A 22,462-nucleotide genomic window follows, 5' to 3' on the forward strand; every position below is an offset into this window, starting at 1 on the left:
TGAAACATCATAGCGGTGGAAGTGGTGGTTGCTTTGCCAGTGGGCCCCACACATCACCTTAAGTGAATGCCATGGGAGAGAACTTCCATTCAATTCACACTTAAAGGCACAGTTACCTAAATGACACTTTCTAAAACAATACATGAAGTGAAACGCAGCGCAACCATCATACAAAATTTCAGAATTCCTCAAATTTTGCAATCCAGTTCTTCAGCCAAGTAACATGCACAGGGATATAGAATACTGTACTAGGGTGAAGTGTGTGCAGAAATGCATACATCGGTGGAAGTAAAGGTAAAGGTAAAGGGTCCCCTGACCGTTAGACCCAGTCGCAGATGACTCTGGGGTTGCGGCGCTCATCTCACTTTATTGGCCGAGGGAGCTGGTGTACAGCTTCCAGGTCATGTGGCCAGCATGACTAAGCCCCTTCTGGCGAACCAGAGCAGCACACGGAAATGCCGTTTACCTTCCTGCCAGTGTGGTACCTATTTATCTACTTGCCCTTTTGATGTGCTTTCGAACTGCTAGCTTGGCAGGAGTCGGTGGAAGTAGCATACAGATATGCATTATGTTGTGGAAAACGCACTAAAATCATCTTTCTTGAGCACTTTAAAAAACAAATCTTAAACTGATGTAGAAATGTGGATAACTGGAAAAAAATGAGAAAACATTCCTCTTCAACCAGGCTTCGGACTGATTAACATCCTATACCCTTTTAAATGTGTTTGGGGAAGGGGGGGGTTATTGTTTTATTATTGTTTTTATTATGTATTCTGTGTTTTTATCTTCTATTTTTATGCTGTTGAAGCACCCTGAGATCTCTGGATGAAGGGCAGTATACAAAGTTAATAATAATAAATAAAATAAATACATTAATATAAATATGTTAGAAAGGATTTATTTTAAAGGCATCGGCAGGAGATCATTGAATACACTGCAGCCTATGAAATATATGAATGTAATGATATAAAAGCAAAATCAACAGCACATTATTCACGAATAAGCCTTGGGGAAGGGGGAAACAAGGAGAAGTATATGAAAATAATGATTATGGGGGGAAACAAAATAGACTATGGATATGCAACTTAACTTAGGAACGTTATACTGAGAAACCATATGCAACTTAACTTTCATGAACAACTATTATGGCATGCAGATTAGACTTATAGCCAGATAGGGGCCATATCAGATTTCAGCCCAAGTGTCTCTTGACAGCCCCAAAGCAGCTTTCTAATCGATGTCCTTCATTCCAATGGGATTACTTTTAAGATCTCTGATGGCCTCAAATGCAGACAAACCTGTAAAGGAAAGGACTATCTCGTTAATGTCATGGGTGAAGTATATACAGGGCAACATAGCTGTCCGACTGCACACACAGAGTTATTTGAAGTTTAGGATATTACAGCCTGAAGATTCCTGGTGAGTTTTCCTGACATTTCTCTCTGTAATGCTCACTACTCAGTTTGGCAAATATTACCTTTATATCTGACCTTCGAGCCACCTTTGACTCGACCCGCTTCTCTCCGGAAGTCCACACAAAATGATCTCACTGTAAACAGAGCCTTTCCCTAAGCAAAGTTGGAGGAGACACAACAGCCCAAGTCCTTTTATTCACTCAACCCAAAGAGGAACAATGCAAGTAATAAAACCCCGCAAATTACCTCGGAACTAACAGGAAGTTGGCATCTTCTTGGGTTTGCTGTTGGTTTCCACCAAAATGTTGCCTAAAGTGAAATTTAGAACTGACTTAATTTGGGGGCTCCATCCTTGCATGAACTTCACCTGATGAACTTCAAAGGAAGCCAAGCAATATCTTGTAATGAAGCAAAATGTCACAGCTAAGTTCAAGGTATCCTTCAACAGTTTTTAGCAGAATTCAAAATAGTTTTGAGAAGATTGGCAAAAATTCTCATAAGGTGGGGAAGATATTAAGGAAGAATTTGTTGTTGCTGAGTAGTCTTTATCAGAGATCAACCACAGGTCACACCTGTATTAGGCTGTTCAGAGCACAAATAGGAGATAGAGGGGAAACTACAGTTTTAGGGAGATTCAGATTATCCCCTGTGGGCTGAAAGGAAATGTGAGGGGGCTCAAAGGTTTGAATGTTCTAACTGAGGCTTCCTCAACCTCGGTCCTCCAGATGTTTTGAGACTACAATTCTCATCATCCCTGACTACTGGTCCTGCTAGCTAGGGATCATGGGAGTTGTAGGCCAAAAACATCTGGAGGGCTGAGGTTGAGGAACCCTGTTCTAACCCATGCAGGGCCCTCTCTCATGTATGTCAGTGACTGCTGACCTACGCCCCATGTGGTGAGCCATGCAACTGCAGCCTCTCAGGGAAGAATCTTCCAGACATGGTGTGATTCTGCCCACCCAGGCTGGTCGTTGTTTCCTCCTGAAGTACATAAAAATTTCATTTTCCAGCTTCCCGTTGCTCAAGTAATGTGGTCTACCTTGACTTTAGTGCATCTTGCATCTCCGTGCTTGCTCCTTATTCTCAGAAGTGAAATCTGAATGCATGAGAACGATTATTTATGCAGTCTTAAAATAGTAACATCCATGATGCAGTGCAACTTCGAATGAAACGTTTGTGTGAAAACTTGGAGATCTTCTGCTTCATGTAAAGGTAAAGGTAAAGGTAAAGGTAAAGGTAAAGGTACCCCTGCCCGTACGGGCCAGTCGTGTCCGACTCTGGGGTTGCACGCCCATCTCGCTTAAGAGGCCAGGGGCCAGCGCTGTCCGGAGACACTTCCGGGTCACGTGGCCAGCGTGACGAAGCTGCTCTGGCGAGCCTGCACCAGCGCAGCACACGGAAACACCGTTTACCTTCCCGCTAGTAAGCGGTCCCTATTTATCTACTTGCACCCGGGGGTGCTTTCGAACTGCTAGGTTGGCAGGCGCTGGGACCGAACAACGGGAGCACACCCCGCCATGGGGATTCGAACCGCTGACCTGACGATCGGCAAGTCCTAGGCGCTGAGGTTTTACCCACAGCGCCACCCGCCTCCCACTCTGCTTCATGTAAGGAACTGCCAAATGGACAGACAAGCAACTGCTGCCCACCAACATTTGAACTGGCAGCTTGGTTTTCTGCTGATATGCCCTGCTCAAGACAAGAAGAAGAAGAAGAGTTTGGATTTGATATCTCGCTTTATCACTACCCGAAGGAGTCTCAAAGCAGCTAACATTCTCCTTTCCCTTCTTCCCCCACAACAAACACTCTGTGAGGTGAGCGGGGCTGAGAGACTTCAGAGAAGTGTGACTGGCCCAAGGTCACCCAGCAGCTGCATGTGGAGGAGCGGAGATGCGAACCCGGTTCCCCAGATTACAAGTCTATCGCTCTTAACCACTACACCACACTGGCTCACAAGTCAGCAGAACCACAAAGTAGAATCCAGTGAGTTTTTGCACGTGTCATTACGCTTGTAGGAAATGTGTTGAAAGAAGTGCCGCTTAGCACTGTGGTTTGTAATTTCCTTACCTGAATACACGTGCCCCTTGCAAGCGAGATTTTGTCGACAGGAATAAAGATGTTCTCCAAAAGATGTTGGGCAACCAACAACTGAAAAGAATGAAGAATAAACCATTTTGAATCACCTTGCACAGATCTATTTGTACCTGCTCTCAAAGTCACTGGATAAAAGTCACTTAGAGGGATGCCTGCAATGTGTCATTGGCTTCCGTTTCCAGTGTCACTTTGGCCACAAGAACCCAGGAGTTTATTAGATAGAAAAGACTGAGAGATGAAAAACGGGCAGTAATGGAGCTTGTTTAGTTCCTGCCTTTCATTTCCCATTGGGCATGCACTTTGTAAGAGATGGTGGCTGCCAACTCAGCAAGGGAAAGGTGAGTTGTTTGTTTGTTTTAAATTTAAAGCTAGTTGTGGGCTGCTCCTCCACCCATTCCACTAGAGAAGATTTTCCTAAAACAAAAGAGGCCGCCGCCGCTGCCCCCCCCCCCCCCACACTGCATAATTCCTCTGTTTGGGGAGGAATCAGTTTGCCTTATCTTAGTCTCATCCAAAGGGGATTCCAGTACATTGAAGCCTCCTATCAGAATTTGGTAGATAGGAGCTAAGCAAGATATCTTATATCTAGCTCAGCATTGTTCACTTTGACTGGCAATGGCTCTCCAGGGTTTCAGGCAATGAAAATGAAAGGCACATCCCTCAGCCTCCTCATAAATAAGGCAACTGCAGCAAAAAAAAACCAACAACAACCCCAAACCTGCACCCCACCTGAAAAGTATCATGAAGAGGAGGCCACACAAATGATCTGGAAACTAAGCCTTGGAACGGTTGTGGGAGTTGGTTATGTTGAGCCTGGAAAATGAGAGGACATGAGAGAAGATGAGAGGACATATGATAGTCATCTTCAAATATCTCAAGGGCTATCACATGGAAGATGGAGCAAGCTTGTTTTATTCTGCTCCTGAGAGCAGGACCTGAACCAGTGGCTTCAAATTGCAGTAGGCTGATCACCGAAGAATTGATGCTTTTGAATTATGGTGCTGGAGGAGACTCTTGAGAGTCCCATGGACTGCAAGAAGATCAAACGTATCCATTCTTAAGGAAATCAGCCCTGAGTGCTCACTGGAAGGACAGATCCTGAAGCTGAGGCTCCAATACTTTGGCCACCTCATGAGAAGAGAAGACTCCCTGGAAAATACCCTGATGTTGGGAAAGATGGAGGGCACAAGGAGAAGGGGACGACAGAGGACGAGATGCTTGGACAGTGTTCTCGAAGCTACCAGCATGAGTTTGACCAAACTGTGGGAGGCAGTGGAAGACAGGAGTGCCTGGTGTGCTCTGGTCCATGGGGTCACAAAGAGTCGGACATGACTAAACGACTAAACAACAACAGATTCGGACTAAACATTAGGAAGAACTTACTGATGGTGAGAGGTGTTCAACCATGTAACAGTCTACGTCAGAAACTGGTGGACTCCCCTTCACTGGAGATTTTTTTATACAGAAGTTGGATGGCCACCTGCCAGGGATTCTTTAGCTGTGATTTCTGCACTGCAGGGATATGGACTAGACGACCTTCTTTGTCCCTCCCAACTCTATATAATACAAAAAAAATTATGGAGGGAACAACCCATGCAGCAGATTGCTGCCTGTAACACAGAACTAAAAGGAAACGGCAGAGTACCTGGGTGCTGACTCAGCAGTTTCTGGTATGGCAAGCCAATACACTACACCACCCATGAGAATTTAATCAAAAATTCTGTCCTTTCATTTCTCATTAACTGATGGAGAATGGTGGGGTTGTTGTTTTTAGGGGGAAGACATTTTGGGCAATTCCTCATACTGAGCATACTTGTCTATCTAAGAGGTAGTCAACCTTTTTATACCTACCGCCCACTAATGCATCTTTCTTGATGGTAAAATTTCCTTACCACCCACCAGTGCTCGATGGAAGGAGGATTCAGCTTGTGCTGTAGAACCCCTTACCGCCCACCTAGAATCCTGAAATGCCCACTAGTGGGCGGTAGAGACCAGGTTGACAACCCCTGGCCTATCTAGTACAATTTCGCCTACTCTGGCTAGCAGGGTCTCTCCCAGACATTGGGGGTCTTGTCTAGAGATGCCAGGAATTGACCCAATGACCTTCACTGTGTAAAGCAGATGCTCTTCTGCTCAGCTATGACCCTTTCCCCGGTTTTCATCTTCAGTTCAACTGTTTCCCTTTCCTTTCTTTGGAGGAAAAGAAATCCTCATTAAAATACATTTGTCTTTTCTCCACTCTTTCCAAATTTCTGGAAATTCTGCATCTCAGTGACGACTTGAAGACCAGTAGAAGTTAGTGTATTAATGCTAATGGGATACTGCCCCACCATCCTCAGCCTACCCTCTTCCTGCCCCCACCTGCCTGTCCTCTTACTTACAACTAGCCCAGAAGGTAGCAATGGTGGTCAGATTCCTCCTCCTTAATCTCAGAGCATGGAGTTCTAGAATCAATTGGCGCTGCCTGCCATTGAGTCTGGCTCCCCCTACTGTTAGCCTCCCTGCCTTCTGCCCTACCAGCCCCAATAAGCACCAGCCACCACTGCTAAGGGCATTATGGCAAGTTGACTCCAATAGTAAAAGAAAACTGACTCTGAGCCACATTGCAGCATTATTTATTCCTCTCCTCCTAGTTATACTATAAACATATCCCACTTCTTTCATACTCAGCCACCTGTGTGTGTGCGCGCACACACACACACTTTATTGGTGCCAGAAGGTTTGGATGCATGCTTTTAAATATCTTTAAAGTTTCCTGCTGATAAGCAAAGGCTCCCTTGGCACTTTTAAGTAATACAGGAACACAGAAAAGCCTCATAATGTGATCCCACACCCACCCAGGCCGATGACAGAATCAAGGTTAATTGCATGTGGTTTGAGGAAGACCCATGGTTGGAGAGAGAGGAGGGGAGGAGAAATGCCTCATTACACTGGTCAACAACAAATTTGTTGTCTGCGTTTTTTCAGTTGATTTAGGATGAATCTGATGCGCTGAATCAAAAAATCACATTGGTTTTGCTCAATCAGGTCAAGTTTTTGAGCTATGGCCACATGTCTTTTTTTACGTTTTTGTTCACATGTACGCTTGTGTGGAGCATTTTAGAAGAAGTTGGTGGGGGTAAAATGACATGTCAAATAATTGTTTTGATTGGAAATGATTATTTTAATGACAAGAAGTATTCAGGTCCGGTAGTTCTGGGTGATTATGTCGAAAAGGGATCAGTTTGAAGTCATAAAACCTCGAAATCTTCCATAAATTGGTACGGCAAAGCATAAAGTTGGGGGATCAAAACTAAGTTAATCCTGATCTTCAATCAGAACGTCGCCCTGTAGCTCATTGTGATGAAATTCCAGTGCCTATCTTCGGAGAACTTCCTGACATTAGTGACAAAGATGCCTCCAGTGTTGAAGGACATGAAGAAGAAGAAGAAGTGGTTCTTGAAGATGATGCTCCACATCCATTTTCCCAAAAGGAGTTGAATGATCTAGTTCGCGACCTCAGCTTGTCAAAGGACTCTGCCAAACTGTTGGCATCCAGATTGAAGGGAAAAAACCTCCTCTCTGACAGTGCTCACATCAGCTTCTTCCGCAACAGGCATCAAGAGTACCTCCATTTTTTCTCAGAAGGGAAGGACTTGGTGTACTGTGCAGATATTGCGCAGCTTCTGCTTAAGCTTGGAGTGCCACAGTACGAACCCAAAGATTGGAGACTGTTCATTGACAGCAGCAAGTGATCACTGAAATGTGTTCTGCTACACAACGGCAACCAGTTTGCCTCTATACCCCTGGCTCATTCAAGTACACTGAAGGAGAACTATGAAGCGGTGAAGTATGTGCTGGAGAAAATTGGTTATGATCAGCATAAGTGGTTTATTTGTGTTGACCTGAAGATGGTGAACTTTTTGTCGGGACAACAGTCTGGCTTCACCAAGTACCCATGTTTTCTGTGCATGTGGGATAGTAGGGACAGTGCTCAGCATTACACGAAGAAGGACTGGCCTATGCGGGAGGAATTGGTGCCTTGAAAAAAAGGAACGTCATCAACGACCCTCTGGTGGACAGAGACACAATACTCTTCCCACTGCTGCACATCAAGCTCGGCTTAATCAAGCAGTTCACCAAGGCTCTGGACAAGGATGGTGACTGCTTCACTTACTTGTGCCAGGCTTTTCCAGGATTGACCATGGAGAAGTTGAAAGCTGGCATCTTTGACGGTCCTCAGATCCATCAGCTCATCAGAGATCCAGAGTTTGGAAACTCAATGAACGAAGTGGAACTGGAAGCGTGGAAGGCATTTGTTCTGGTAGTGAAGAACTTTCTTGGCAATAATAAGGCCAGAAACTACGCAGAACTTGTCAACAACATGCTGACTGCTTTCAGAAACCTGGGCTGCAACATGAGCGTCAAGATGCACTACCTATTTTCACATATGGACCGGTTTCCTGAGAACCTGGGTTCAATGACTGACGAGCAGGGGGAGAAATTCCATCAGGACATGAAAGAGATGGAGACCAGGTATCAGGGTCGCTGGGACGCAGTCATGATGGCTGACTACTGTTGGACTCTGAAGAGAGACCTCCCTGCCGCTGAGCATTCCAGGAGTTCCAAGAAACGGAAGTTCAAGCCCTGAAGTTTGAAAAATGGTGAAGCAACATGCAATTTACATGTACTTACCTTTATCAATACCCACCATTCAGTTTACAGTAAACCTGACCTGATGGAGAGAAACGGATGCCATTTCCTGATTCAGCAGTGCAAAAATACCCTAAATCAGTTGTAGAAATCTAGACAACATTCAAAAAGTAAAAAATTGTTGCCCAGTGTTATATTTTAAATTGACACGGATCTTTTTTTTTAATAGGCATGGGGGGGGGGCAGCTGGACATCTTTTTTTTTAATAGGCATGGGGGGGGCAGCTGGACTTCCGGGGAGGCGCCTCCGGTAATGGCGGAATTCCTCTGACCGGGAGGAATCTGCTCCGTGGAAATCTGGGTCTGTCCGCCACGGCGAAGGCGGAGACCCATTAAAATCACAGGCGGGAGAAGCCTGTGAACGTGGAATTCGGCGGGCACCTTTTGCGCCTCCCCCACTCGCAAGGAACCCCGGTTTTTGGTGCTCTGGAGCGACGTGGGGTGAACGGCTCGGTGCATTGAATCGTCTGCTGCTTCCACGGAGCGAAGCCGCATAGCTGTTGCCGGAGAGTGCTGACCTTTTCCTGTGGACAATTTGACTTTAAAGTAATTACCCGTGAGTAGAGCTGAAGTGGAAGAATTGGATTTTAAATGTTTAATTTGGTACCGCAACGGGGAGGTTCAAAACAGGAAGTCCGCCTTCCCCTTTTGTAAATAGACTGAGGCAATGAAGTTGCAAGCTGGAGTCCTGGAAGGTCTTTTGTAAAAGATCAAATTTCCAATGGTAAAGAACATTAAACCCCCTCTTGGAGGCAGGAGAAGAGAGGGGGAAGTTGCGGATTGCGTATGCCTGTGGGAGAGAGCGAAGAGACTTAAAACACCGCCGCTCTGACCCTGGAAACGGGCTGCTAGTAGGACTGATGTCTTTTGGAATGTTCATTGACAGCGTTTAGAACGTTCATTGACAGCTAGTTAAATAAGAGAAATACATTGCTTCTACTGTCTCCGGCTGCTTTAAAAAGGAGTAAAAGTAACTGAAAATTGAAACTAATTTGAAACTAATTTTGGATTGTTTAAAAGAGGATACTATTGACTATTACAAATAGAAACTGTTTCCCCCAGTGGAAGTCTTTGAAACCGGTTGCTTTACAAGAGCAGGACTAGGGGAATTTCCAGCTGCAAGTTAAAAACCGTGAGACTCTGGGACTGACCTTGAATCTTTTAAGTGTTATGGTAAATGGAAGAGGAAAAACTGATCAGTCAACTGTTGACAAAACATTAAGGTCTGGGAGGACTTGGTATCAATCCAGGAGAGGTCTATCATTAGGCCCTTCTGTTCTTTCTGTTGTTATCTTTGTACTAGTATATTTAAAACCAAGAAATGTTGACAGAAGAGGCTTTAGTGGCTGCATTATATAAGATAAATGACTCATTGGATCAGCTTCACAGGGAAATGGACACAATAAATGCGAAAGTGGATGTTTCAATTACTAAAATTAACTTAAATACAGAAAGTATAAATAATACCAATACAGAAACCACCCAGAAATAGATACAAGAACCTATTTTGCTATGGCAAACTGTGGAGGAAGTCAGGGAAAAAGCTGTTGCAGCTGAAGGCAAAGTAACACAACTGGAGAGAAAGAGAAAGAGAGCCCCAGCCCTACAGAGGCAATTTGATGAACATAAGTTGACGCTTGCTATGACTGAACTTAAAGAAAAACACGAATATGAGGATTAGAGTTCACCTTTGGTGGACATGCCCAAGGATTAAGACACTCTGGGAGATGATTCATAACGAAATGAAAAAGGTATTTAAATATACCCTTTTGAAGAAACCAGAGGCCTTTCTTCTGGGCATGGTCAGCCAATTGGTGTTAAAGAAGGATAGAATTTGTTTCATGTATGCAACAATAGCAGCAAGAATACTCATTGTGAAGTACTGGAAGACACAAGATTTATCCATTCGGGAAGAATGGCAGATGAAGTTGATGGACTATATGGAATTGGCGGAAACGACTGGCAGAAATCCGAGACCAGGGAGAAGAGCTGGTGGAAGAAGACTGGAAAAAGTTTAAGACTATTTATAGAAACACTGTAAAAATAATGAATGTTAGAAAAATGTTGAAATGAAGTTATATGGCTTTAATAGAAATGTTATAAGGAATCAAGTATAAATAGATTAATAGTGTATTAAAGGGAAAATAAGGCTAGAATATGTTAAAATAATTATAGGATAGAAAACAGAGGAAGATGGAAAGGAATTGCTGAAATAATTAATAGAAGTGGAAAACAAAAAGGGAGGTGTGAGGAGGTCATGGAAATAAGGGAATGAAAGATAAGACATTGAAATTGTTCTGTGTTTGAAATGGTTTGTGTTTTGCTTTGTTAGTTTTATGTTTTTCTCTTTTTTCTTTTTTTGTTCTTTCTTTTTTTTTGTCTTTCTGTTTTGTTGTGTTTAAATGGTTGAAAATTAATAAATATTTTTTTTTATTTTTTTTTTAAAGGCATGGGGGCAGCTGGATTGCATGAGCTTTGCCCAAAATATTGAGGAAGGGGACACTTCTGAAGTCTGATTCAGCATTGCTGTAGTTTCTCATCTGAGCCTAAACTCTGTAGTAGAACAAGCAGTGCTGGGGGAAAGACTGGGTATTTGCCGGGAACCCAAGATCGGCAGAGCCACACACAATCACCACCCAGTTGCCTTAACAATGTTCTTATTCCCACTTTGCACAGAGTTCTAACAAAATCAGGCGCAATCAAACAGAATTTCCAGTTTACATACCCTATCTCTCCCCTACTCAAGGCACAACTTGGCCAGAGACTCAAAATGGACCTTGAGAGTCATAGAATATATATTTCCAGTTATTAAAAAAAAGTATTACATGGTATAATGTATTCATTTTAGTTTGGGCTAATGAAACACAGGAGCACTTCCAGGAATTGTAGGAGGACGAAGAGGGAGAAATTGCTGTTCCCCTCTTACTTCATCATCATCTTTTCACACATTACATTCAATGACAGTAAAAAATCTGTGTACGCAAATGGCTGATCTGTGCAAATCAACAAGTGTACAGTCTTTTGTATGAACACTCACATTTGGGTAGATGCCAAGTGTGAATGTACAATGTGTGAACAGTGCTCGCCTTTGTCCCTCCCTGCAGTCTTCAGCTCTCCTTTTACTCTTGCTCACCCCATCTCACTGGAGAGCCAGTGTGGTGTAGTGGTTAAGAGCGGTGGACTCGTAATCTGGTGAACTGGGTTCGCTTCCCCACTCCTCCACATGCAGCTGCTGGGTGACTTTGGGCTAGTCACACTTCTTTGAAGTCTCTCAGCCCCACTCACCTCACCGAGTGTTTGTTGTGGGGGAGGAAGGGAAAGGAGAATGTTAGCTGCTTTGAGACTCCTTCGGGTAGTGATAAAGCGGGATATCAAATCCAAACTCTTCTTCTTCTACTGATACCAAATCTTCCTGCTCCCAACTCCCCCTCTGCCACCCCATCTCCCCCATCATTTTGCTGCTCCTCCTTTCTCTCACCAGAGGTTCCTATCCTGCATCTCCTGCTCATCCCATTCAGCTCTGTCTTCTCCCACCTCCTGAACTCCCTTGCTTCATCTTGTTTTGTCTCATCTTCTTCCAGCTCCCTTCTGGCCTCCTTTTGTGGAAGGAAAATAGAACTTAATCAGCAAAGATGATGCCAGAGTCTTAAGCCAGCCTTGTTGGGTGGGATGAAAGGGCCGCAGCTCAGTGGGGAACATCTGCTTTACATGTAGAAGAACCCAAGTTCAATCCCAGGTATCTCCAGCTACAGCTGGGAGAGAACCTTTTCTGAAATCCAGGAAGATCACTGCCAGATAGTGCAGAAATGTGAAAGCCCCTGAGAACACTCACTGTAGTTCAAAGGTCCCTCAACACCTGGAACTGGCCTTGCATGGAAAACGAGAGCCAGTCACACTTCTCTGAAGTCTCTCATACTCACTCACCTCACAGAGTGTTTGTTGTGGGGGAGGAAGGGAAAAGAGATTGTTAGCCGCTTTGAAACTCCTTAAAAGGTAAAGGTAAAGGGACCCCTGACCACTAGGTCCAGTCGTGACCAACTCTGGGATTGCGGCGCTCATCTCGCTTTATTGGCCGAGGGAGCCGGCATACAGCTTCCGGGTCATGTGGCCAGCATGACTAAGCCGCTTCTGGTGAACCAGAGCAGCGCACGGAAACGGTGTTTACCTTTCCACCGGAGCGGTACCTATTTATCTACTTGCACTTTGATGTGCTTTCGAACTGCTAGGTTGGCAGGAGCAGGGACCGAGCAACGGGAACTCACCCCGTCACGGGGATTTGAACTGCTGACCTTCTGATCGGCAAGTCCTAGGCTCTGTGGTTTAACCCACAGTGCCACCCGCATCCCTTAGGGTAGTGCTAAAGCGGGATATCAAATCCAAACTCCTCTTCTTCTTCTTCTATCATGTTGATTGCAGGTGGCAAGGCCACAAAGGGCTTGAAATGTAAGATTCCCTCTCCCCGCAAAGCTTCCTGCACACACCACACCACAAGAGCAAGATCTGCCCTGGAGGTTTGGTGGAGCCTTTGGAACAGTGCGGGAGGCAGTGCAGGGTTGCTTCTGAAGGAAACTCCAAATAGGATTTTGATCCGTTTTCTACTGATGAGAGGTGCCACTGGATTAGTAAAGGATAGGGCTATCGACGGCTCTGTTCTCCTTCCCATGTCAGAGGCAATACACCTCTAAACACCACTTGCTGGGGATCACAATTTAGGGCTTGGGGTCATGGCTTCAAGCTTCATATTGAGCAAAAGATTCCTATGTTGCACAGGGTTGGACTACATGACCCTTGTGGTCCCTTCGAACTCTACTCTATGTCAGGAGTCCAGTCCCCAGCTTGATACCACAGTGAGCGTAGTTAATGGAAAAGGATGATTTATTATCAAAACAAACAGATAACTCCGGACGGCTTCAACACAGCCTCCTCCATAATCCATCAAGATGACCCTTCTGAAGTCTGCTTCCGGCGAGACCAAGAAGCAACTGAACTTTTGCTTCATACGTCTTTTGTTTTGCTTCCTATCTTGCAGCCCTCCCATTCGTCGAGACCTCAGACTAAGTGGGTCAGCTCCCTCCTCTTCCCCGTTCTCTGAGAGGCTGTCTCTTAACTCTTTCCAGCCTGTTAGTGCTTCCGGCGAGCTTTGACTGCGTTCTAGCTTGTTCTCCAGCATTCGCTTATCAGGGGGCATTCCAAGGGGTGGGGCAGTTGGCACTAGCCGGTGCTCATCCTGCACGGTAGTTAACCCTCTCTGTTCCTGACTGCTTTCTTCATTTGGCAGCAACCCTTCCCTGGGAGCTGGCTGCAAACCTACCCTGGGCACTGTCTCATTCATGACATTCCACTTCACTGTCGGAACAAGATGCTGGACTTAGATGTTCTTACCAGAGGGCGCCTTGTCAATGGAGGGTCACCAATCTGACACAAGCCCAGCTGTTTGTGCCGAATGCGGAAGGAGAAAGGAAGCAAACAAAAAGTGGGTTTCAGCACTGATTCCTCCATTCAGGGCTGCCTGGGCACACAGGTTCTACCTATAAAAGCTGCCTGCCAAGAACTGCCAAAGGCCAGCTGTGCCAATGAGCCCTTACCAGTGCAGAAAAAGACCTTCCAATGTTCCCGCAACATCCCTGTGGTAATAAAGAGAAGGCTGTTTTGCAGCACGGCGGCATGTAAGACAGCATTGTCAGCTATAGTTTATTTAAAGAGCGAGGCCTGGAACAGGAAAATAATGACTTTAATAAAATTTACTATTGACTTCGTAGGCTAAAATCTTACTGTCATCGGGAACCAGGAAGGGGGGGAAGGGAACCCCTACACCGAAGCCCTTCACTTAAATATATTCCTTTAATATTTCAAAGCAAGTTGTGGTGCTTCCTTCTTCTCTTTTTAATATACTTGCTTCTTCAAAAAAAGATTCTGTAGTGGGGTGCAAATTAGTATTTTTAATAGAAAGCTGGAATTGCTTACATAAGGGAAAAGCCGGTAATGACCTATGACACTGTCTGTAGAAAAGCAACATTTGAAGGAACTGCAAAAGCAGTTAATCCAATTCCTTGAAAAGCTGCAGAAAGCAATGTCACCAATGAATGATTTATAAATTACCGAATGTCCTTCTCATCTGGCGGATATCTTTTAATCTTAGACTGTAGTGTGTTTTTTTTCTCGGAGTGAACTCCAAAGAGCCTGCTGGGGAGATAGACAGAATTTGTGAAAAACTACATTAACAAGGTTAGGGTCGTGTTGGAGATTTCGGTGGGGAACAGGAACTCCTTCGGCACCACCCGGGGGGGAGGGGTGGGCAGGGAGGAGCAGACTACATATAACATAATTTTATTTTCCAGCCAATTTGATTAAATGCTCTCTAGATTGCTGACCGCGCGTGAAAGAGGTCAAGCCCGAAATATATGAAAAACGGCAGAAAGCTTCTCTCTTTTAAATGCATAGTTAAAAGAAACTGCGCTTTAAAAAAAAAAAACTTAAGTTTTCTAACAACGTACGACAGTTCAATTTAGAGGTGAAACCTTTTAATAAAAGCTCGTGAAATGAATGCTTCAGTTTATGAACTCTGTTTGTGTTTCCCAGCGGAGTGCTTAGCATCATGAAGTCAACGATTTCATTCTTTACCACAGCTGAGCAACATCAAGGAGAGTCCGGGGCTTTGTACTTGAAAATATCTAGTTTACCCTCTCCCTAAATATATATAGGGAAATCTGAATTCTGAATTAATATGTTTTCCTCTTTAATTTTCTTTTTAAAAAATATGCTGTTGTGCACTAATTTACATTGCACATAATTAATTAAAACTGAACAAGCCTATTCCATGGGGGGTTTTAATGCAGACTCCAGGGTCCAGAAACAGTATTGTGAGTGCAATCAGTTAAGGTCTTACCCGAAAACAGGGCATTTTCTTTTCTGAAAGGTTGGCACCCCTTGCAGCAAAAACTCAAATATATTTGGTGGGTTGAATTTGCCCACCTCACACAAGGGGATTTGTTTTTGATTAGAGTGAGATTTAACCAAAGAATACAGGACTTCGAGCTTCTCTGTAAATTAAAATGGTTGTCTACCTACCACTGCCACCAAAAGGGTCCACCAAAAGGGGGCCCATCAGAGTACAGTGGTACCTTGGTTCTCAAACGCCTTGGTTCCCAAATGCCGAAAACCTGGAATTAAGTGTTCTGGTTTCTGAACATTTTTCGGAAGCTGAACGTCCGATGTGGCTGTTGGCTATTGTTTCTGGGGCGCCTGAACCAATCAGAAGCTGTGCCTTGGTTTTCAAACATTTCAGAAGTCAAACGGACTTCTGGAATGGATTAAGTTTGGCGCTTTTGTTTCTGCTATTTATTTTGCATTTTTGTTTTTGAGGCTTTTTCAGTTAATTTGTTTTTGTGACTGTGTGGATGATAATCTACAATACTATCTTATTTATTTTATAGTACAGTCCATTGATTATTGCTTTCATTTTAGGGTCTCGTTAGATAGTAAAATTCATGTTAAATTGCTGTTTTAGGGGTTGTTTTTAAAAGTCTGTAACGGATTAATCTGTTTTGCATTACGTTCTATGGGAAAGTGTGGCTTGGTTTTGGAATGCTTTGGTTTTGGAATGGACTTCCAGAATGGATTAAGTTTGAGAACCAAGGTACCACTGTACACTGCTGAGGGCCTCCTTAAAATCTGGAGCCACCCTATTTCGAAGTGCATAGTTTAGGCAGATCAGAGAATTAATTGTTTCTCTTTACAGAATGTGAATGTTCTTAATGCAGAATTAAATTCTCTTTTAAGTGTGGAGTGCTTATCAGCCTGTCTCTAATTATAATAATAATAATATAATAATAATTTATTATTTCTACCCCGCCCATCTGGCTAGGTTTCCCTAGCCACTCTGGGCGGCTTCCAACAAAATATTAAAATACAAAAACACTAAAATACAAAAAGCTTCCCTAAACATGGCTGCCTTCAGATGTCTTCTAAAAGTTTGGTAGTTATTTTTCTCTTTGACATCTGGTGGGAGGGCATTCCACAGGGCGGGTGCCACTACCGAGAAGGTCCTCTGCAAGGTTCCTTGTAACTTGGCTTCTTGCAGCGAGGGAACTGCCAGAAGGCCCTTGGAGCTGGACCCCAGTGTCCGGGCAGAACAATGGGGGTGGAGACACTCCTTCAGGTATACTGGACCAAGGCCATTTAGGGCTTTAAAAGTCAGCACCAACACTTTGAATTGTGCTTGGAAACGTACTGGGAGCCAGTGTAGGTCTTTCAAGACCGGTGTTATTTTCTCAATTGATAATTATTGTTATCAGTATTTTTAATATTGTTTATTTCCTATGGGCGGCTTCTCTGGGTGGCTTCCAACAAAATTACAAGAAACAACAACATTAAACATTAAAAGCTTCCTGAAACCCTTCAGAAGCTTACAGAAAATTATACAGTTGTTACCTCTTTGACATCTGACGGGACGCATTCCACAGGGTGGGTGTGACAACCACAAAGCCCTTCTGCCTGTTTCCCTGTAGTTTCACTCCTCTCAGTGAGGGAACCACCAAAAGGCCCTCGTAGCCAGTGGCAGAGCATATGCCCAAGGGGCGCGGAGGGTGCCCTCCCAGGCACGCGATAGCTGCGCATGCACCCACCAATCCCTCTTCCTTCCTCTCCCCTTCCCGCTTGCCTGCCTCCTTCCTGTCCTCTCCCCTGCCTACCTGCCTCCTCCAGCCAGGAGCACGGGGCAACGGCACACCGCCTGCCCGTGACTCCTACACCTACAGCCAACCATCAGGGGAAGGGGGGAGCTGCTGCGCCGCACTCCCAGCTGGAGGAGGCAGGCAGGCAGGGGAGAGGATGGGAAGGATGCAGGAGAGCAGGAAGGGGAGAGGAATGAACCAGCAAAGCAGAGCAGCAGCTCCCCCCTTCTCCCGACGGCTCACAGTAGGCATGGGAGTTCGAGTGGCAGGTGGGCAGCACACCGAATGTCACCCCCGCTCAGGGATGATACCCGGAGCAGTGTGCCCCCCCCCCTGCAGCCACATGCCTCCGCCAGTGCTTGGAGCTGGACCTCAGTATCCGGGCAGAATGATGTGTGTGGAGATGCTCCTTCAGGTATACAAGGCCAAGGCTTCAAAGGTCAACACCAACACTTTGAATTGCTCTCAGAAATATACAGTGGTACCTCGGGTTACAGACACTTCAGGTTACAGATGTTTCAGGTTACAGATTCCGCTAACCCAGAAACAGTACCTCGGGTTAAGAACTTTGCTTCAGGATGAGAACAGAAATTGTGTGGCAGTGGGAGGCCCCATTAGCTAAAGTGGTGTCTCAGGTTAAGAACAGTTTCAGGTTAAGAACGGACCTCCAGAACAAATTAAGTTCTTAACCTGAGGTACCACTGTACTGAAAACCAGTGTAGATCCTTTAGGACCAGTGTTGTATGGTCCCGGCGGCTGCTCCCAGTCACTGGTCTAGCTCATGTAAACAACCATGGCCAGGGCCTTGCAGAGCCAGGCAGAGGCCCGGGCCAGGTAGATAATGTGCCCCCCCTTTTTTTTACCCTGGGGATAACTGGAGTCTTATAAATAAATAAGTATATAAATAATTTTCACAAAAGTTATGTTGACAAATAATTTTATTTCTAGGCTTGAACCATATCTGCATATAAAGACAAAATGGAAAATATAGATATACAATAGTGCCTTTTAAAAATACATAGGGAATTTATGCTGACTGAGGCCCCCTTTGGAATCGGAGGCCCGGGCCAAGTGGTCCATATGCCCCCCACCCTCTGTCTAGGCCTGACCATGGCTTCCCCCCAAAGATTCCTGGCAATTGTGTGCTGAGATTTGTTAGGAGAGCCCATATTCCCTTCCCAGTGCTACAATTCCCAGAGTTCCCTGGGGAGAGAGATTGATTGTTAAACCCATCTGGGAACTGTGAGGGGAATGGGGGCATCCTTCAACCTCCACCCAGTTCTCAGGATTGCTCAGGGGAAGCCATTACTCTTAAAATGGCTTTAAATGTATGACACAAGTGTGACCACTGTGATGCATGCTTCCCTTCTCCTGCTCCACAATGGAAGTGGAAAATACACAATGTGAGAATATCAAGTTATGGATGGGGGAGGGAGAGGACTTGGGATACTGTTCTTGGCAGTAATCCCATACCTTTGCAGCATTTTGGTCCATGGTCTGAAGTTGCCTCATGCACATAAGGACATAAAAACTGGCCACTGGCCCCTCTAGTCCCGCATCCTCTTCTCACAGTGGCTGAAGAGTTGATGTATAGTGTTTCCATCATCAGAAATGCATAAACTTTGTAGAATGAAAAGAAAACTGGGAGCCGGTTTCACAAATCAAGGTCATTTCTGGGTTCAGATTTATTTCCAAGGCAAATGGGGAAATGAGGCCCTCGGATTTGCGACTCATCAACCCCCTAACAAAATCCTCTTTAAACTTTTTTTTAAAAAAAAACCCACACGCACGCACACACAAATATATCTATTTATGTATATGGATTTATATAATGCGAGCTGAGAACACTGATTCATTAAATTCGTCCCTGGGGCCCTCAAAACTTCAGTCATCTTGTTATACGCTCAAGGGACACATGAGAGGGGCAGGGAGGGGGAAAGCAAACATTTCCGAGAAGGCTGTTTTTCCAACGTTTAAGGGTCGGGTTTGTTCTGTGCTATGCCCATTATCGTTCTGTTACTTCGTGCTCAGAGGTTTGATAAAGAAATTAGCGCACAGAGCTACAACGTAAACATATCACCTTTGTTGCCTCTGGAATACTGAAGAATTGCTGCATAGCAAAAGCTCATTGATAAGGTATGTAAATACCATTAGGCTATTTCCAGCTTGGAGCTGTGTAACCCCATTTTAGAGCAGAGGAAGGGATAGAAAAGAGTTACGCTTGTGTGTATCTCCCCACAAGAAGACCTTGGGGAAAGGAGTTGATCCAGGGAGGGTAGGTTCTGACAACCACACTTGCTCCAAAATCCAAAGTAGTAGTTGCGTTGTTGTTGTTGTTGCCGATCAGAAGGTCGGTGGTTTCGAATCCCCGCAACGGAGTGAGCTCCCATTACTCTGTCCCAACTCCTGCCAACCTAGCAGTTCGAAAGCACGCCAGTGCAAGTAAATAAATAGGTACCACTGTGGCAGGAAGGTAAACGGTGATTCCATGCACTCTGGTTTCTGTCAAGGTGTTCCACTGCACCAGAAGTGGTTTAGTCATGCTGGCCACATGACCCGGAAAGCTGTCTCTGGACAAACACTGGCTCCCTCAGCCTGAAAGTGAGATGAGCGCGCAACCCCATAGTTGCCTTTGGCTGGACCTAACCATCCAGGGGTCCTTTACCTTAACTTTACCTATTATTATTATTATTATTATTATTATTATTATTAGTTTACACCATTTCTACACCACTTAATATATTAAAAGTATCCCTGAGTGGCGTGCAAAAAACTGAAGCTGCAACAGCCAACTTAAACAAAAATATTACAAAAAAGATACAGTTACATTTAAAAGTGTTACATTAATACAAAGTCAATAACATATATCAATCAATATCCATTCATTTTCCTTCTGCATACCCTTCCTCTCAGCCTCAGGACTCTCACACAGGGTCCAAACAAATGCTTTTTTTAAAGTTTTTCATTTATATTTTTCAAATTTATACATTTCATTAGTTTTACAATCAATTTAACATTTCCAGATTTTGACTTCCTTCCCCCTCTTTCTGCGGTTCCTTAAATTATTATTATTTTTTTAAAAATCTTCTGCGTATCCAAGTTCATTTAACTTGCTCATTTATTTATCTACTGTAAATATATACTCTTATAAAACAGCAGGTTATTACATTAATCCTGCTAATGATTTTATCTGTAAATACAATTTATCTGTAAATATTCAATAAACCATTTCCATTCTTTTATAAAAAGTTTGCTATCTTGATTTCTTATTCTCTTGGTAAGTTTCGCCATATCTGCATATTCCATGAGTTTTTGTATCTATTCTTCCTTTTCTGGGACTTCTGCTTCTTTCCACTGGGGGCAAGTAACATTCTTGCTGCTGTAGTAGCATACATAAATAAATTTCATTACAATTTAAGTAGTCCTGTCCCTATAATTCCCAAAAGAAAAGCTTCTGGGGTGTGTGGGGTTTTTTTTTATTAAAGTTATTTTAAACATCCTTTTCAATTCATTGTATATCATTTCCCAAACAAACTCTGAGCTTGCCCACAGTGAGAAAAGATCCTGGAAACAGAAAGCATCACCCTAATCTCTCACTCTAGACTTGTTTTTTTATGGGCAGGCCCAAGGTGGATGGTGCTTCCTCTGTCTGCCCACAGCTGTGTCCAATTCAGCTGCATTCTCCTCACCTAGTTCCAGGTGCGGCAGGTTTGTTGTGCCCGCAGGCCTAAAATGGTCGGTGGCTCTTGGGTTAGATGGTACTGAGCTCCATGGACCAATGGTCTGACTTGGTATAATGTAGCTTCACCCAGTTCCTTTCCCACATCATTGTTGCTGCAGCATCTTTTTGTGCCAGCAGTTATTATGGATGCTGCTGCAGCAGCTGTCTCCTTCATAACCGGCTAGTAAATTTGAAATAAGTCATTCCACTCGTGTTTTACGGTCTCATTGTCCAAACTTTAATGCTTACACTTATTTGCCTGCTGCTTAAAAAGGAAAGGAAAGCAGGTAATTCCAGCAATTTGAGATCTTATTTCCCTTCGTATCCATCCGTCAAAAATAAAAATTATGCCCCAGGTTCCATCAAAGTTACGTTGCGGCGCTCAGAAGTGTGTAACTCAGAAACAGAATAAGCTGTTTTAAGGAGTTATTGACGCCAACATTAAATTTACAATTATTCATAAAAAGAAAGCCATTTGAAGAATTCCCCATGCTGAGCATATACAAAATAGTTTGCCACGCATAAGAAGTTTCATTTATTAATAGCTTGCTCGCTCTTTTCCCAGTATCTCATTCCAACAAAGTAAACTTTCTCCTCCAAGGGGACAAAGCATCAAAAGGATGCTGCATATCCTGGAAGTTTATTCACCATCGTAAAAACAAAACAAAATATAATTTAATAAAATGAAACCATTGCTAAGGGCAAGAACAGCAGTGCTGTTACTGTCCTAAATATAGGACAAAGGAAACCTTAGACCCACATGGGATGGCAGTAATTTCTGTGCATCATTTAATTTATGTTATTTTGTTTGGGGCAACATCTTTATTGGGCCAACCTAAATGTTACCCCCCCCAAAAAAAAGAAGTTACAAGCTTTTGAGTGGTCCAGAACTATCTAGCATCTTTCATGGGACACCAAACTAGAGCCACCATTGGCGGCTTTTAAAGAGCCATCAAGACAGTCTCTTTACTCCAATCTTTAGCAAACTAATTCCACCAGGGTTGAAAAGTTTGTATGGTGGCCAGATTGCCACAATTTGTGTGCTTTGTTAACTGCAGTGGGGTACGTGGGGTGTTAGGGGAGGGGTAGTACCTCTGGTGGGGGACACGTCGTGCTCCTTCTGGGGTGGCCTGTCCACCTTTGGTCGCTACCCTGCACTCAGCTCTCACCTGTGCTTCCTAGAAGCTGTCAGCTTGCGACAGCAGCTAAACCCCAGGAAATGGCTTCAACTGGCCAGCTAAACTAGGTTGAGGCTAGCCTATGGGTCTTAAACCCTCAGTGAGTTAGGAACTTTCCCTGCATACAAAGACGGGCTCCAGCCCATTGAGCAGATGAGACCAATCATGGGTCCAATGGTCAAGAAGGCAGTTACTGAATGTGTTGTAGTGAGGACCAGATAGGGCTTGGTAACCTGAGAAGGTAGCTCATCTAGGAAAAGGGAAAAATAAAGAAAGGGCCTTGGTGGGCCCTAAGAGATTGTGCCTGAGTGTGCTATGATGCCCCTACACCCCATTCAGGATCCTGTGTATTCTGACTGGGAGCAGCCTTCATTTGCTATGTGATTTTTTAACCTGAAAATGTCCTGGATTGAATCCATGATTTTTGGCATGCAGAGTATTTGCTCTATGGCTCCTCCCTGATACCTTTATAACCTGTGATCTGTGACAACAGCTCCCATAATCACTGGCCACTGGCCATGTTGACTGGAGCTGATAGGAGTTGCAGTCCAGCAACATCCGGAGGACCACAAGTTCCCCGCCCTCTGTGGTCCAGCTGTGTGCTATCGATATGGTGTGTCCCTTTCCTAATGAGAGTTTGCTATTCTAATCACTGCAAACTGAAGTCAGGTGGATCTTCAGCATCAATTTG

The 22,462-nt window shown here is 44.2% G+C and overlaps 1 protein-coding gene across 4 annotated transcripts in view; it reads right to left on the minus strand.

Annotated features, from left to right (window-relative positions):
• Positions 1 to 934: 934 nt before the first annotated feature.
• The window catches only part of LOC308486471 (uncharacterized protein), a 91,457-nt gene continuing 69,929 nt past the window's right edge, over positions 935 to 22,462 (minus strand). For 2 of the 4 annotated variants that reach the window (XR_013991057.1, XM_081023356.1), the window contains exons 3-5: positions 4,239 to 4,322; positions 3,483 to 3,563; positions 935 to 1,298 (exon numbers count right to left, since the gene is read on the minus strand). Coding sequence is in view for 2 of the 4 variants with exons in the window: in XM_081023356.1 (XP_080879482.1) it covers positions 1,245 to 1,298; positions 3,483 to 3,563; positions 4,239 to 4,322 (219 nt within the window). In the remaining 2 variants the exon portion in view is untranslated. The remainder of the gene's footprint in view (positions 1,299 to 3,482; positions 3,564 to 4,238; positions 4,323 to 22,462) is intronic. The other 2 variants (XM_081023357.1, XR_013991056.1) reach the window with 2 other exon arrangements.

This window comes from Podarcis pityusensis (genome assembly GCF_964106645.2).
Source record: "Podarcis pityusensis genome assembly, chromosome: 10".
Classification (NCBI taxonomy): domain Eukaryota; kingdom Metazoa; phylum Chordata; class Lepidosauria; order Squamata; family Lacertidae; genus Podarcis; species Podarcis pityusensis.